Source organism: Ylistrum balloti, unplaced genomic scaffold, assembly GCF_031769215.1.
Source record: "Ylistrum balloti isolate Yb309-2 unplaced genomic scaffold, AGI_CSIRO_Ybal_v1 Utg369896, whole genome shotgun sequence".
NCBI lineage: Eukaryota > Metazoa > Mollusca > Bivalvia > Pectinida > Pectinidae > Ylistrum > Ylistrum balloti.
Window position 1 is genome coordinate 366,031 of NW_026782026.1, and position 14,842 is coordinate 380,872.

General features: G+C 36.0%; 1 protein-coding gene across 1 annotated transcript; it reads left to right on the forward strand.

Moving 5' to 3' along the window:
* The first annotated feature begins 1,562 nt into the window (after positions 1-1,562).
* Positions 1,563-14,302, forward strand: LOC132546571 (cytochrome P450 3A8-like). Its single transcript, XM_060210290.1, is given in 12 exon segments — positions 1,563-1,633; positions 6,362-6,458; positions 6,666-6,718; positions 7,383-7,479; positions 7,889-8,005; positions 8,196-8,290; positions 9,192-9,340; positions 12,446-12,603; positions 12,743-12,831; positions 13,350-13,524; positions 13,940-14,083; positions 14,222-14,302. Coding segments are annotated over 12 exon segments (1,326 nt in total).
* Positions 14,303-14,842: the final 540 nt, after the last annotated feature.

Below are 14,842 nucleotides of genomic sequence, written 5' to 3' on the forward strand. Positions count from 1 at the left end.
TATCTTGAAAGTTTCTTTGTCCATTGAGTATATATAAATTCATTACATATTTAAACATACAGCCGTCCCTGTTGGTTTCGTTAAAGGAAATAATCGAGGTTAGTGGCTGTAATAGAAAAGTTTCCAAATTGCACCCGTCCTGTCTATCACTTGTAAATCGAGTGTGAATGAGATGATGGACATTGGTTGAGTTTAAGAACTGTGATCCCAGCCGTGCGTAACAATGCATTCTGCAGCCGAAGAAGGAGGAGGAAGAAGAAGAAGAAGAAGAAGAAGAAGAAGAAGAAGAAGAAGAAGAAGAAGAAGAAGAAGAAGAAATTGACACATTTCCATAGAATAAAAATTCATATAGCTTGTGTTTTTGTAGATTACCACATGGTAGTTTTTCGACTACAGGAAGGACTATTTGCAATAACAAAGAACTGAACTATCATAAGCGAGATCTAACTCTAAATCTTTGAGACTGCGTGTGGTAGACTTTAGTTTTGATTCGATCGAAAAGTAATATGGTTTGGAATATACATAAGTACAATGCTTGGATGCTATGAAATTCCTTATATTTTTGATAAGTGCACCCTCCATCAAAGCAATATCTGATACTAACATTAACATATTTAAGATCTTATCATCACTGATGAGGTTCTAGGGACAAACAGTTTTGTGATGCAGTTAAAATTATTGTTTGTCTCTTGATTCGAAGTTTTTCGAACTTAAAAAAAGTGTAATTTAATGATGTCACTTTTGTGGAATCTTAAACACTTTACTTTTTACTCTCTAACATTATGATAACAACTAGTTTACACATTTTGTTTACACTCAGTTGTCAGTATTAGATATAAGTTAATTGGAAAAGAATAATGAAAGAATGTGTTGATTCTGAATACCCGACACCATTAGTAAACATATTTCAATAATGAATCCAACCTTACAACCTGGCAACATCAAAAAGTTAACTTAAGACAAAGGTGATAGGGTCATAATATGTAATAGAAATATTTTACATGTAAAACTCCGAGTTCTATCGGTCGACATCAAGTTTTGTCAGTGATCACCGAGTTCTGTCAGTGACCACCGAGTTCTGTCAGTCATCACCACATTATACACATCTTAACATGTATACTATTTATGACACCTTCGATTGATTACAATGTTTAAACTACCGCTTGTGTCAAACGTCATGTGTGTCGTTGGTCTACAATGCTTCCACAATGGTGTGTGCGCCAATTGCTTATTGTTTGTAGAAGTACCTGGAGGAAGGTAGGGGAATGAGTCAGCCTCAGACAGTAGGGTAATCAGTTTCCGAGGTCTGAGCCGTGATGCAAAATAAAATTCGACACGTGGTATTTGGGTTGGGCTCTTTATTCATATAGTGATTACCTGAGTTACAGAAGTATACACTTGGTCCTCCGTAACATTGTTCTACATTAAACTTTTACTACTCATGGTGTTACAAACATGATTAGCACGGAAAGCCATTGGATACTGCTTAAGTCAAAGAAAAAAATGTAAATAATTACACGAACAGCTGAAAGCAACAGATCGACAACACATGACACACGGAAATGGAGGTTCTTGGTATAGAAGTACCTGTGTGGGCTGTTCTGACTCTGGTGGCTTTTCTGTTTTACACGGTGTAAGTATGTCATATATGTGAATGTATAACATTAAGTAATTTATTGGTAGAACTTACTAAAACATTGTATATTTACAAAGTATAGACATACTTGATAATCAGTAACCATTGAGACGGGAAGTCAGAGAGCTGTTTCCAGAATTCGACGCAAAAACATACAAGGATACTTGATCATTATTCTGTGTTTTATGTCTGAAAAATAATCACTGACTCGAAAACAAAAATCAGCTGATATACAGATATGTAATAGCACATTTAAAAATGTGCAAAGGTAATAATAGAAACAATACATGTCGGACAGAGACCATAACTACATCCTCAGACACCATACCGGAAACGGCGACTGTCATATGTTCAGCATACAATGTGTCATTCCATGATTGTTTGCACAGAGACACATGTAGTTTTAGCTGCCAACAGCGTAACACAACCACTCTATCAGACACCATACCTTAAACGGAGACTGTCATATATTCAGTATACACTGTGTCATTCCAATGTTCACTTAACCTCGTTTACCTTATTTACGTGTCAATGCACAAAATAACACGTCTTCGTTTTACAGGTGATTCAATGCTGTGTACGTAATCACACCTATGTTTAAGAGCTGCGATACCTCTAAGCAGCATGAATATACACTAAGGGTAGGTCATTGCCGGTGGTATCTTGAAAGTTAATCCAATGCCGAGTAAGCCTGATGAATTTGTGGAAATCTTATTCTTAATTATAGAGATCCCCTGATGCCACGATGCCTTTTGGAGTTAAAATCAGGATATTTTTTAATTCAAGTGCCTATATTTAAACTGTCACCGAACAATCAATTTACTACTATGGTCCACAACGTTTTACATGTTCATACAACATTTATGTACCACATGGAGTATTGTTTCAAAACTTCAATATTTTTATTCAATGATTTCAAATGGAATTTTAACTAATTTCTTTATCAAATCTTACTGAAGTAATTTTGAAAAAGTATCGTTGTACAATCTGTTCATGCATTCAAATTTCTCTCAGATTTTTCTTGAAGTATCTTGGTCATGAACGGTTATTTGATATACACCAAAACCAATTAGCTGCCACTTAGACAGGATTAGAGACACTGACACTACAGGAACTTTAATTATATGCCAATGAAAATGACGATTCTCTGACAATAGGAGCTTTAGATTCCTGCATGGAACCTGATGATCAGCATCCGGACAGTTATACTTACAAACCATATCGACATGCAGATTTAGAGAAAATATGGAATGCGGCTGGCAGCACAAAACCTGCACAGGCTATTTGCGATTTGACTCAACGAACGCATGACAGGGGAAATGGGGTTGGACAGAAAAGCTTCACTGTCAAACAAGCTGTATTAGGATAGGAGGAAAGAAGATGAGACTCCAAGGAGAGACCGTCGACAGAACCAACTGAACTTTGGCATGCAGACTGCACTTATGGTTGCATCAGTATGAAGCTTTACAATAAAAGAAATTCCACGCTCTCATACTGGATTGCAGAAAACAACTAACCATGTTGGAGAAAACAATATCAGCAAGAACAAAATCAACAAGTGCGAAGGAAAATTGTAGCTGACAGCAAACCATGTGTACTGGAGAAGCCGGAACGTATGAACACTGAGATTGGCAGGAGATACAACAACCCACTTTGCAGTGGAGACCGTTCTCTATACCAGGGAACCACCCAAGTTACTCCTCCACTACCAAAGAATTTGGCCGACATCAACATGGATGGACAGAAACATCTACAGGCGAACCATTTGTCCTCTTTGAAGACGGTGAACAGAACAACAGGATTAGCATTCGCTACATCAGAGAACCTTGCCGAACTTGCAGCATCTGAGCTGCTGTTCTGGCACTCATCCCCTTAAATCGCATTAAGGACGTCTGGTTACAAACCCATGAAGAAGCCGATTATGCTGACAACCCACATTCCGTGTTGTCATTCACATATTATGTCACTGAGCAATGGATAGAGGGAGATCGAACAACCTGGAATCACATATCAACAGAGGGACCCCGGACTACCGACCATCTTGAGGCTTGGCACGGGAAACTGAAGAAGAATGTACTGCATGTCCACCCCAACATCTACACCATCATCCAGACGCTGAAGGACATACAGAATATGAATGACATCAGCCGGATTCGGAGAGATGCAGGAAGCACCATTTAATCACGGAAGAAGAAATATGCCAACATTGGCAGACGCCTGACCACCTGAAAGAACCGTCATCAGACTGGGACTATCGACCTGATGGCCTATGCTGATTCAGCATTCGAGCTTCTCCATCTTGGATACAGTTTCCAATTCAATTTAATTGCTGACACCAGTATGTCAATGTGACTTAATGAATTTTATTTATTAATTAAAATAATTATATGATAATTAAATAAAGAATAATAATATTAAATATTGATATCTAATAACTATTTTAAAATACTTTTATATGCTAAAAATCGTGTTACAATTAATTAAGACAAATAGAAACTTTATCTATTTCATTAATGATATGTAAGTATCCTATTTACAAAATAAGTTGACATTCTTAGTTGAAACAGACTATAACTTTAGCTTCAAAGGATTCCCTATAAAAACACCTTCCTTTCAAGTTGGCAAAGTTGGTGTTCGGGGAATGAGCCAAGTACATAACACGGTGTGGGGGGAAAGTAACCTGTCTGAATCACACAGGTACCTGTACAGGTAATGTGTCGGAAGATGTCGACAAAGGGAATGAGGAAGCCTGGGTCATCCTGGTTCGAGTACTTGTTGCTGACAATGCGGAAGTCAACTTCCTGACCACAGATGAAGACAGCAAGTCTTACACCGGAATTAAGAAATCAAATTCTGCATGTAAATCCTGTTAAGATCTCCTCAACACTCTGTGAAATCTATGAAGAGGGGAATACAGTGCAAGCATGGTCAAGGATTCCCGAGGTCTATCCTTTGGAACACTGAAGTCCTGAATGGCAACGGATGTCCGTAACAGGCATGTTATGGAATTGGAACGGACACACATAATTCAGAAAACAAACATAGAACAGATGAAGATGAATGTGTCTATAGCCATGATACAGTGCTAAAAAGGAATTGATGGGAAAATATGTGCTGAGTACAGCTATTGCTTCCAAGGATTAACAGACAACCACCGGAATAAGACATGTTTGCCAGAAAGGGCATAAATTTGTCTCAGTCCTGAAGTTGAGCATCAGTTCATACAATGTGTGCTCCTTTACCTCAGCACCGAGTGTCTGGGCAGCAATAAATTACTTATCAGTAATCAGATATCAACCGCAGGCTGCAGAAAACAAATTCGAAGATGATGACTTGTTATCACAACTTCCTAGTAAGGATGCACACCTCTGTTCATCTGTGTAACTTTGGTATTGCAGACTCTGTTTTGTTGAGGTTAAACGTCATCGGCAGTGCTTTGGTCAGTGGATCATATGTTGTCAGACGAATTGTGTTCCTTAGAAAGAAACAGACATATCATAAACAGTATAAAAGACAATTAGCATTTATAGTGACAAGAGAACGGCACAGGATCAGAAGATATTGCTTGATGCAAACACATGTGTTCCCTATTAATTATTAAGTATTACCTATAAATGTACAGTTGACAATCACGAGACTTTGTGTTAAGATATGTTCTAAGAACAGTGCTGAGAATGTGCGTATTGCGCTGAGACATATCTGTGTTTTGAAAATTATCTTAATGGCAAATATCTTGAACTTGATGTAAAATTTTCGTGTGCGTATTAAATATATCAAATCTAAATTTACCTTTTGTTATCTTTCCTTGGCATAATAATTAGTGTGAGGGCCGTTACCTGATGTCTGAGGTCGACTCAGTTTGTAAGATTGACTTTCCTTGCTCAGGATGCTGCGCATCAAACTTGGTAAACTTGCCATTGTGGGTAAAAAAAAAAAACAAAAAACAAAGGCAAAGTACATTGTATTATATTATCAAAATATGCACTTGCCTGCATGTTTATTCAGTCTTGTGCACCGTGAAGACTCTGAACATGATGTATTCTGTAATCATACCTTCAGCCAGTCAACCACCTATTAAAGGTGAAAAAATAATATTTTGATATAGAATTCAACTTTAAATAATCAATTTAAGTATCCATTGGCATGACTGAAGTGCTGTCATTTAAAACATATGATACATTACAACCAGAAATCAGTGAAAGATGAGGTCACCAAAGCACGTGGTATTTTCTGGAAGTTTTCAGGAAAACAAATAAATGCAGATTTCTTTCATATATTTAAAACTTTTAATTTAAACCTCCAGGGCCACAATCAAATGTCTCTAACTTGGTAAAACTGAGTCCCAGTCGCGCATTGGCTGATTTCGTCCTTTAAAGACAACGTAAAAAAGACTCAACTAAATCAGCCACCAAGCGCCTGAAAATATGTTTTACTTGTTTAGAGTTCCTGGAATAATATGAGAAATGATATTTAAATAATGTACAGTCTTTCTGAATTCTCAGGTTTCCGCTGTTTAGTAAAAGTTTTGATTTTTACAACAAATCCCTTTCTTTATTAAAATGTTATCAGCCGTTTTGTTTTTGTCCTAATATCATTGACTATAAATAATGATCTGGAGTAAGCCTTAAGATCCGAGAGAGAAATTACACGGCTAGTGGTATACTGGTAATACACTAACCCTACTACTAGGGAATAAGTATGATTAATATGATAATGTTATTGTAGCATGATGAGTCGTGACTACTTCACCTTCTGGAAGATGGGGATACCAGGACCTACCCCTCTACCTATTGTCGGTAACCTGGTGGAAATAGTTAGACAGGTAAGTATACCTTGCTATTGCTTTCTGTTTGGGGTATACACGTTTGGTGAGATATAGAAGACATTTCAGTGGAGTTAAAGGTTAATATCAACAGTAATTTATCAAAGAGTTAATAAAAGTGTAATGAAAGAAAAGAAAGAAGATAACATTAATTTTTCAACTGCTAGTTTAGTAAACAACATTGAATTATCTCCACTTTCGTTTCAGGGTCATCGTACTTTCGACCTGGAAGGGACACGTAAATATGGCAAAGTTTTCGGGTATGTTGAAAGGATTATAGATGCATAGCATTTGACTCGTTAAACAATCTGTGTTAAACACAAATCATCGGTATAATTAACTTGTAACTAAATCTTATTCAAAGCAAAAACGCTTTTATATGATAGATGTAAGAATAAGAGAAAATTTCACATGCTTAACATTATACAATAAGTAAGCATAGGATGGTCGGCGACGGTTGTATAATAATGTTATAGATACATACCGCTCCAGCATGCTCCAGTGGTAGGATTGCTGTAGATACATCTCACATGCTCCAGTGGTAGGATTGTTGTAGATACATCTCACATGGTCAAGTGGTAGGTACATCTCACATGGTCCAGTGGTAGGATTGCTGTAGATACATCTCACATGGTCCAGTGGTAGCAGTGGTAGGATTGCTGTAGGTACATCTCACATGGTCCAGTGGTAGGTACATCTCACATGCTCCAGAGGTAGGATTGCTGTAGGATTGCTGTAGGTACATCTCACATGGTCCAGTGGTAGGTACATCTCACATGGTCCAGTGGTCGGTACATCTCACATGCTCCAGTGGTAGGATCACTATAGATACATCCCGCACCAACATTACCCAGTGGTAGGATCAATTGTAAATAATGTTTTCTAGGTTAGTTTTCAATTATCCTTTTTTTTTTCATTTTGCAGAACTTACGATATGATTAATCCGAATCTTGTTGTAGCAGACAAGGAGATGCTGAGGGATATTCTCGTTAAGCAGTTTAATAACTTTCCAGATAGACGGGTATGTTTAACTAAGTTATTGTTTTGCTAATTTTCCATGTCGTATTAACATATTTATTAAATGACGGGCAAGGGAATTCAAGTCAGCTACCTTTCGATAACATTTTAAAATACTCTGGCGTTTCGATGATTAGTATGAAGATATATCGACTACATCGACTTCGAATGTTCTGCTGAAGGGAGACCTAAAGGAATATATGTATGTACTACTTCAGTTTAAACCCACTTGTCGCCTTTCAGTAATTAAACTCCCATGCAACTGTGAAGAAACCCCTCTTTAGAATGGTTCAAATATGCGACGTTTCTGCTGTGCCTTGAGTCTGCGTCTTAGATATTTTTCAACAATTAAGTCAATTTTCTGTTGGACTCTTTAAATTCTTTGTAACTAATGGTGCATACAAATATTGTAGACAATTAAAGACTTCAATGGAGACATTGAACACAGCCTTTTTAATACCAAAGGGGAACACTGGAAACATGACAGGAGTGTGATCTCTCCGACATTTTCATCTAGAAAACTACGCAAAGTATGTACATGTAATTAATAACATGTTTTAATGGATAATGAAGAGCTTAATTGGTATTATAGCAAACTTTCATTGTTAAGCAAAAACTACAATTCATTAAGTATTTTATTATTCCCTCAAGATAATATATATATATATATTGTAAAATACTAAGTAACTTACATGGAAAAATTTCAATGTCTAAATGTAGATTGTGCCGTTAGTTCAGAAAGCGTGTGACACTTTGCTGAAAACCTGTCGTGATGCTGTAAGGTGTGGGGACGATGATCAAGTAGAAATGAGAGGGCAAGTTATTTTTTTATGTTAGATGTATCTGTACAGGAAATAAGTGAGTGACTGTTTTACAAAAGAAACATACTTTGATATACGATTTGTTTGTTTATCACAACGGAAAAAATAATCATTCCTATTAAGACATTATATTAAAAAAATGATTGTTTGACAAGGTGTCATTAGATTCATAATCTATACAAGATAAATTTACTGATATTTTCTATTCTATAAGATGAATTTACTTCTAAGAAATTATATTATGTAATATGAATATGATAAATTTAACTGATAAGAACTTCTATTCTATAAGATAAATTTAACTGATAAGGACTTCTATTCTATAAGATAAATTTAACTGATAAGAACTTCTATTCTATCAGATGAATTTAACTGATAAGAACTTCTTTTCTATAAGATAAATTTACATTATGACGTTAGGTTTATAACTTATACAATGTTATATGTAGAATTATTTCGTTGAAGTTACTAGAGAGTATATTGCTGTTTAACAAAGTTTTCCGTTTACTTAGATGTAGATTGTTGTTATAAAGATTGTGCAGTATATTCAAGATTTGTTTTTACATACCTTTGATTGATAAAATATAGTAATGGATCACCTCTACTGGTATATATGTTTCTCATAAGATATACACAACTGTATACATCAGTTTGTATATATATTTATTATATGGATATTTAGTATATATATATTTACGTGTATTTTACTGATAAGATATTGTGTTACTACTTAATTGATAAAATGTAAAACAGTAATATATGATCAAAACTTGACTGATAAATTGTAGTACTGTGTTATATTATTGACTAATTTGTTATTACTACTTATTGATAAAATGCATTACTTTATTATATGATTAAGCATTTTCACCACTTATCCGTCAATACATTGTAGATTATTTGGTGGTTTCACTATGGATGTGATCAGTTCCACGGCTTTCGGTATCCATGTGGATTCACAGGGCAATCCAGACGACTTGTTCGTAAAGCATGCCAAGAAAATGCTAGACATCAGTTTTACAACGCCTTGGTTACTCTTCATTAGTAAGACCATATGTATTAGTTCCATGATCATACATGCCTGAATATCTCACCACTGAAGAAAAAAAAACGGATGTTATCGTGATGAATATATATCTCCCCTGTTCAACCCCTTAAATAGAATTTCGCCGAGCAATGATACCCTGCACACTTATTATATCCTGTGATTTAGTACAGTCTCGTACACTGTATACACCGATACCCTGCACATATATATTGTGATTTATATACACTGTATACTTCTGCACCAATATATATATTAAATCGTGTGATTTAGTACAGTCTCGATAACTATTATACTTCTGTGTTCACACTTATTATATCCTGTGATTTAGTACAGTCTCGTACACTGTATACTTCTGCACCAATACGCTTCACACTTATTATATCCTGTGATTTAGTACAGTCTCGTACACTGTATACTTCTGCACCTATACGCTTCACACTTATTATATCCTGTGATTTAGTACAGTCTCGTACACTGTATACTTCTGCACCAATACGCTTCACACTTATTATATCCTGTGATTTAGTACAGTCTCGTACACTGTATACTTCTGCACCGATACCCTGCACACTTATTATATCCTGTGATTTAGTACAGTCTTGTACACTGTATACTTCTGCACCAATACGCTTCACACTTATTATATCCTGTGATCTAGTACAGTCTCGTACACTGTATACTTCTGCACCGATACCCTGCACACTTATTATATCCCGTGATTTAGTACAGTCTCGTACACGGTATACTTCTGCACCAATACGCTTCACACTTATTATATCCTGTGATTTAGTACAGTCTTGTACACTGTATACTTCTGCACCAATACGCTTCACACCTATTATATCCTGTGATTTAGTACAGTCTTGTACACTGTATACTTCTGCACCAATACGCTTCACACTTATTATATCCTGTGATTTAGTACAGTCTCGTACACGGTATACTTCTGCACCAATACGCTTCACACTTATTATATCCTGTGATTTAGTACAGTCTCGTACACTGTATACTTCTGCACCAATACGCTTCACACTTATTATATCCCGTGATTTAGTACAGTCTCGTACACTGTATACTTCTGCACCAATACGCTTCACACTTATTATATCCTGTGATTTAGTACAGTCTCGTACACTGTATACTTCTGCACCAATACGCTTCACACTTATTATATCCTGTGATTTAGTACAGTCTCGTACACTGTATACTTCTGCACCAATACGCTTCACACCTATTATATCCCGTGATTTAGTACAGTCTCGTACACTGTATACTTCTGCACCAATACGCTTCACACCTATTATATCCCGTGATTTAGTACAGAATCGTACACTGTATATTATATCACCTTATTATATCCCGTGATTTAGTACAGTCTCGTACACTGTATACTTCTGCACACTTATTATATCCGCTTCACATTATTATATCCTGTGATTTAGTACATGTCGTACACTGTATACTTGGCACCAATACGCTTCACACTTATTATATCCTGTGATTTTAACTGTACACTGTATACTTCTGCACCAATTCACACTTATTATATCCTTGATGTGAGAACATCTATGCCATATCTATATACAAAGCAATTGATTTGATCCGAGATACTCTCTCAGTGACACATTTAAAACAAAATTGACTAGAACAGAATATAAAAAAATTGCAAGCAGGTTTCCTTAATGTAAAATGCTATTTCATACATTAATTGTTTTTCCGTCAATTAAAGAGCTTGAGATATAGGAGAGAGAGATTAAGTAGAGAGAGTTCCTTAAGAGACATAGAGCATATAGAGAGAAGAGAGAGAGAGAGAGAGAGAGAGAGGAGAGAGAGAGAGAGAGAGAGAGAGAGAGAGAGAGAGAGAGAGAGAGAGAGAGAGAGAGAGAGAGAGAGAGAGAGAGAGAGAGAGAGAGAGAGAGAGAGAGAGAGAGAGAGAGAGAGAGAGAGAGAGAGAGAGAGAGAGAGAGAGAGAGAGAGAGAGAGAGAGAGAGAGAGAGAGAGAGAGAGAGAGTAAGTATTTTCCCAAAAGACAGCATGGCTTAGAGACAGAGACACAGAGAGGACAGAGACAGAGAGAGAGAAGGAGGCTAGTATCAGTAAACTTCCAAAACTCATATAGTACCAGAGAGAGAGAGAGAGAGAGAGAGAGAGAGAGAGAGAGAGAGAGAGAGAGAGAGAGAGAGAGAGAGAGAGAGATAAGGGTAAGCGTCTTTTGCTTTATCGATGAGACTCTAAGTGTAAATTTTGGTCAATCCAAATGAGCAGTGTCACGTTCCCAAACGTGCAAAAGGTAACCAACAACAGAACCACCGAGTTTACTAATTAGTATCAAACACAGACTTTCCTTTTTCACGGAAAACAGTAATGCAAGTACCTTTAAGGTATAATAGATATGCTCTCAGTACTGGTCTTGCTGGAACATGGCCTCCTCATGGATCCAAAATCCGTTTTGAAGTTGTATCCTTTAGCTCTTGTAAAATTCTCATTAACTACGCTATAGACATTGGAAGTCGAAAAACCTGTTCTATATCTCCACTCGATACATAATGTTTTGTCGAAAAGGATTTGGTCTTATCGAGTAGTAGGGAATATGATATACTTATGTGTTTGCTATGTACCTTATATGTATGTTGTGAACAGCTCGCACAGACTTTCTTCAATTAATGGTGGATGCTCATTAAGGAAGGCATGGGGAGGACGGCGAAGAGGAGAGGAACAATACCGTTGGTCAGAAGGAAACCCAGTCTAGACAGAAAGGCAACGTTCAAAGCAGAATGGCCAATCAAAGCCTCACCCACACCTCCTAGGGAAATCAAGCAATGACGACTACACCTTTATAAGTTTTTTTTAAACGTACCATGCTTTTTTTCAAATATTGCATTAAACCTAAATGACTTTAAGGAACGTTCAATGTCTTTGTATTCCAGTTTTGTTGGTCTTGCCATTTTATCAGCCAAAACTAAAAAAATGCTATAACCTCTTCTATAAGCGTTTAAACCTGAAGAGTATATAACAATAATACTTGATGAAATGATACTTTCGTGTGGAAAAAGAAACCGTGCGGTATATTTGCTTGGCTAATATTTCAATATTATTCTTAGGTATAACATTCGATGAAATATTGGCAAATGCAGAAATGATCTTCGCTGCGGGATACGAAACTACGGCTATTACACTAGCAATGAACGCATACAACCTCGCTATGAACCCAGAATGCCAGGAAAAGCTACGTCAGGAGATTGAGGATGAGATTGGTTTGGTAGGTTCGATGTTTTCAAATAAAAATACCGATACATTGAAAGCTGGGTCGTCATTTCATAGCTTGCAAGTCCTTTAGTTGCGTATTCTCTATTGACATACAATAATTGTAACCAAATGGAAATGATGTTTTAACACAGGAAAGGATCGACTACGAGAATATGCAGAAACTACAGTACCTTGACATGTGTATAAGTGAAACACTGCGGATGTATCCACCGGTAATGAGGTTGGTAGCTTACCAAGATGCGTGTACAAATATTCGCTTTGTGTTTCTTTTTGACAAGGGTGTATATAGCACAATTAATATATCATTTTCACATTAAAAGTTTCATGGACTAATTTTCATCTTATACAAATAAAAAGGCCCGACAAATTGGTAAAAGCGCAAGTAGTGCTAGTAGCACAAGCAGGAGATAAAATATCACTTTAGCTACATACGTCAACAAGTATCTACGTACAATCAACAAGGATATTCTCCAGCAGTTGATATGAAAATTACCTATGTTCGATTTTTTGAGATAATCGGAAAATAACAAAACAAAAATTTTCAGTTGGTCCAGGCTATTTCTGTTGCCATAGCATCTTTTCTTTATCATTTCCGCGTGATGTTCGTTATATTGTATTTTTATAGAAGCATAACGTTTATATCTTTTTTATCAACAATTTGAAAATTTATAACTTTGAATCTCATTACATATCGCCATTCGGTCAGCATAGGTATAATAGCAAACAGTCTTATCACAGGTTTGATAGAGTTTGTGTAAAAACTACAAAGGTCAAGGACATTACAATACCAGTTGGGATGACGGTGTCTGTACCTACATATGCTATACTACATGATCCAGATATTTGGGAAAAACCAGACAAATTCGATCCGGAGAGGTAATGTTATTGTTTCTCTGAAACTTACCCATACATTGTATAAAAAAAACTTAAACAAAAATGAACAAAATATATGATTCTTTTACATGATCAAATGTTTCTCTTCGATTTTTCCGATATTTAGGCACAAGGGCCATTGATCTTGGTTCTTATCACTAGTTAGTTTTATGAACGTTTATAAAATATTCTTAATATCACTAGGTTGCACTTTAAGGTTTTTAAGGTACAAAATAGAAATTTCAGAACTGTTTTTCTACATTCTATATAACAGAACATCAATGATATAGAAATGAAAGCTATGTTAAGCTAGTAACGTGAACGAAAAACAGATAAAAATGTTTATAATCACAAGTACTACTTAATGAATGGCGTATGAAATAAACTTACTGTATAAAGAAAGATAACTAGTAGATGAAGTGATGTATTGTTGGACTTTTTCTCCGATGAACAAGTCTAAACAAGATCCATTGGACTACATGCCCTTTGGATACGGTCCACGTAACTTTATCGGTATGAGGCTAGCTTTACTGGAAGCAAAAATGGCAACAACCCAGATCATACGCAACTTCCGGTTGTCTGTTGGCAGTAAAACTAACGTAAGTATATATACTTTCTGCTGAGTTTATATAAGATTTGTTATTTTTGTAAGGAATCTCTACATCACTTTTTTTATTTGTTCACTCTTCAAAGAAATCACCAGAAATGTCACATTTTTTTGGTTTTGCTTTTTTCAGATTCCACCTAAAATGGAGGACGCATTAATTTTAAAGCCGTCGTACTTATGGCTAAAGCTTGAGGAAATACAATGTCAGTGATTCATCAACTATTCTTATACAGCGGTCATTGTCGCAAAAATCCACGACGTTTAGATTTCATTACATCAATTAATAGGTATCAGTGCTTTATATTAGTGTCATAAACAAAATCCTACAAATGTTTCCTAGCTTAACATTTGTTTTATTGCTCTACATGTCTGTATTACATAACCGAACATGTTTTTTTAAAAGTGATATGACTGAGAACAAATTTTGTTCAACCCTAGGTTTGTATCTTAGGTAAGGTGAGTCCTATTGAGGTTATTTGGTAAGAATTAAGGTATGTTAAGTTATGAAGTGTGTAAGAACAACTCGAAAACAAGCCGACGATTAAGAACCAGCAGCTACCCTTTAATAAGACAGCTGATGCTTAGGATCGTTTCTACCTTATTTTGGAATAAACAGACAAGTGATGTCCCAGAGGAAAGTTGATCAACTGGAAAATGCACTATGTGACAACATTATGGCCATATGACAAGACCCTGTAGGGTACCAAGTAAAAATTATTAATGTCCTTTACTATGGAGCAGTGTTCAAGTC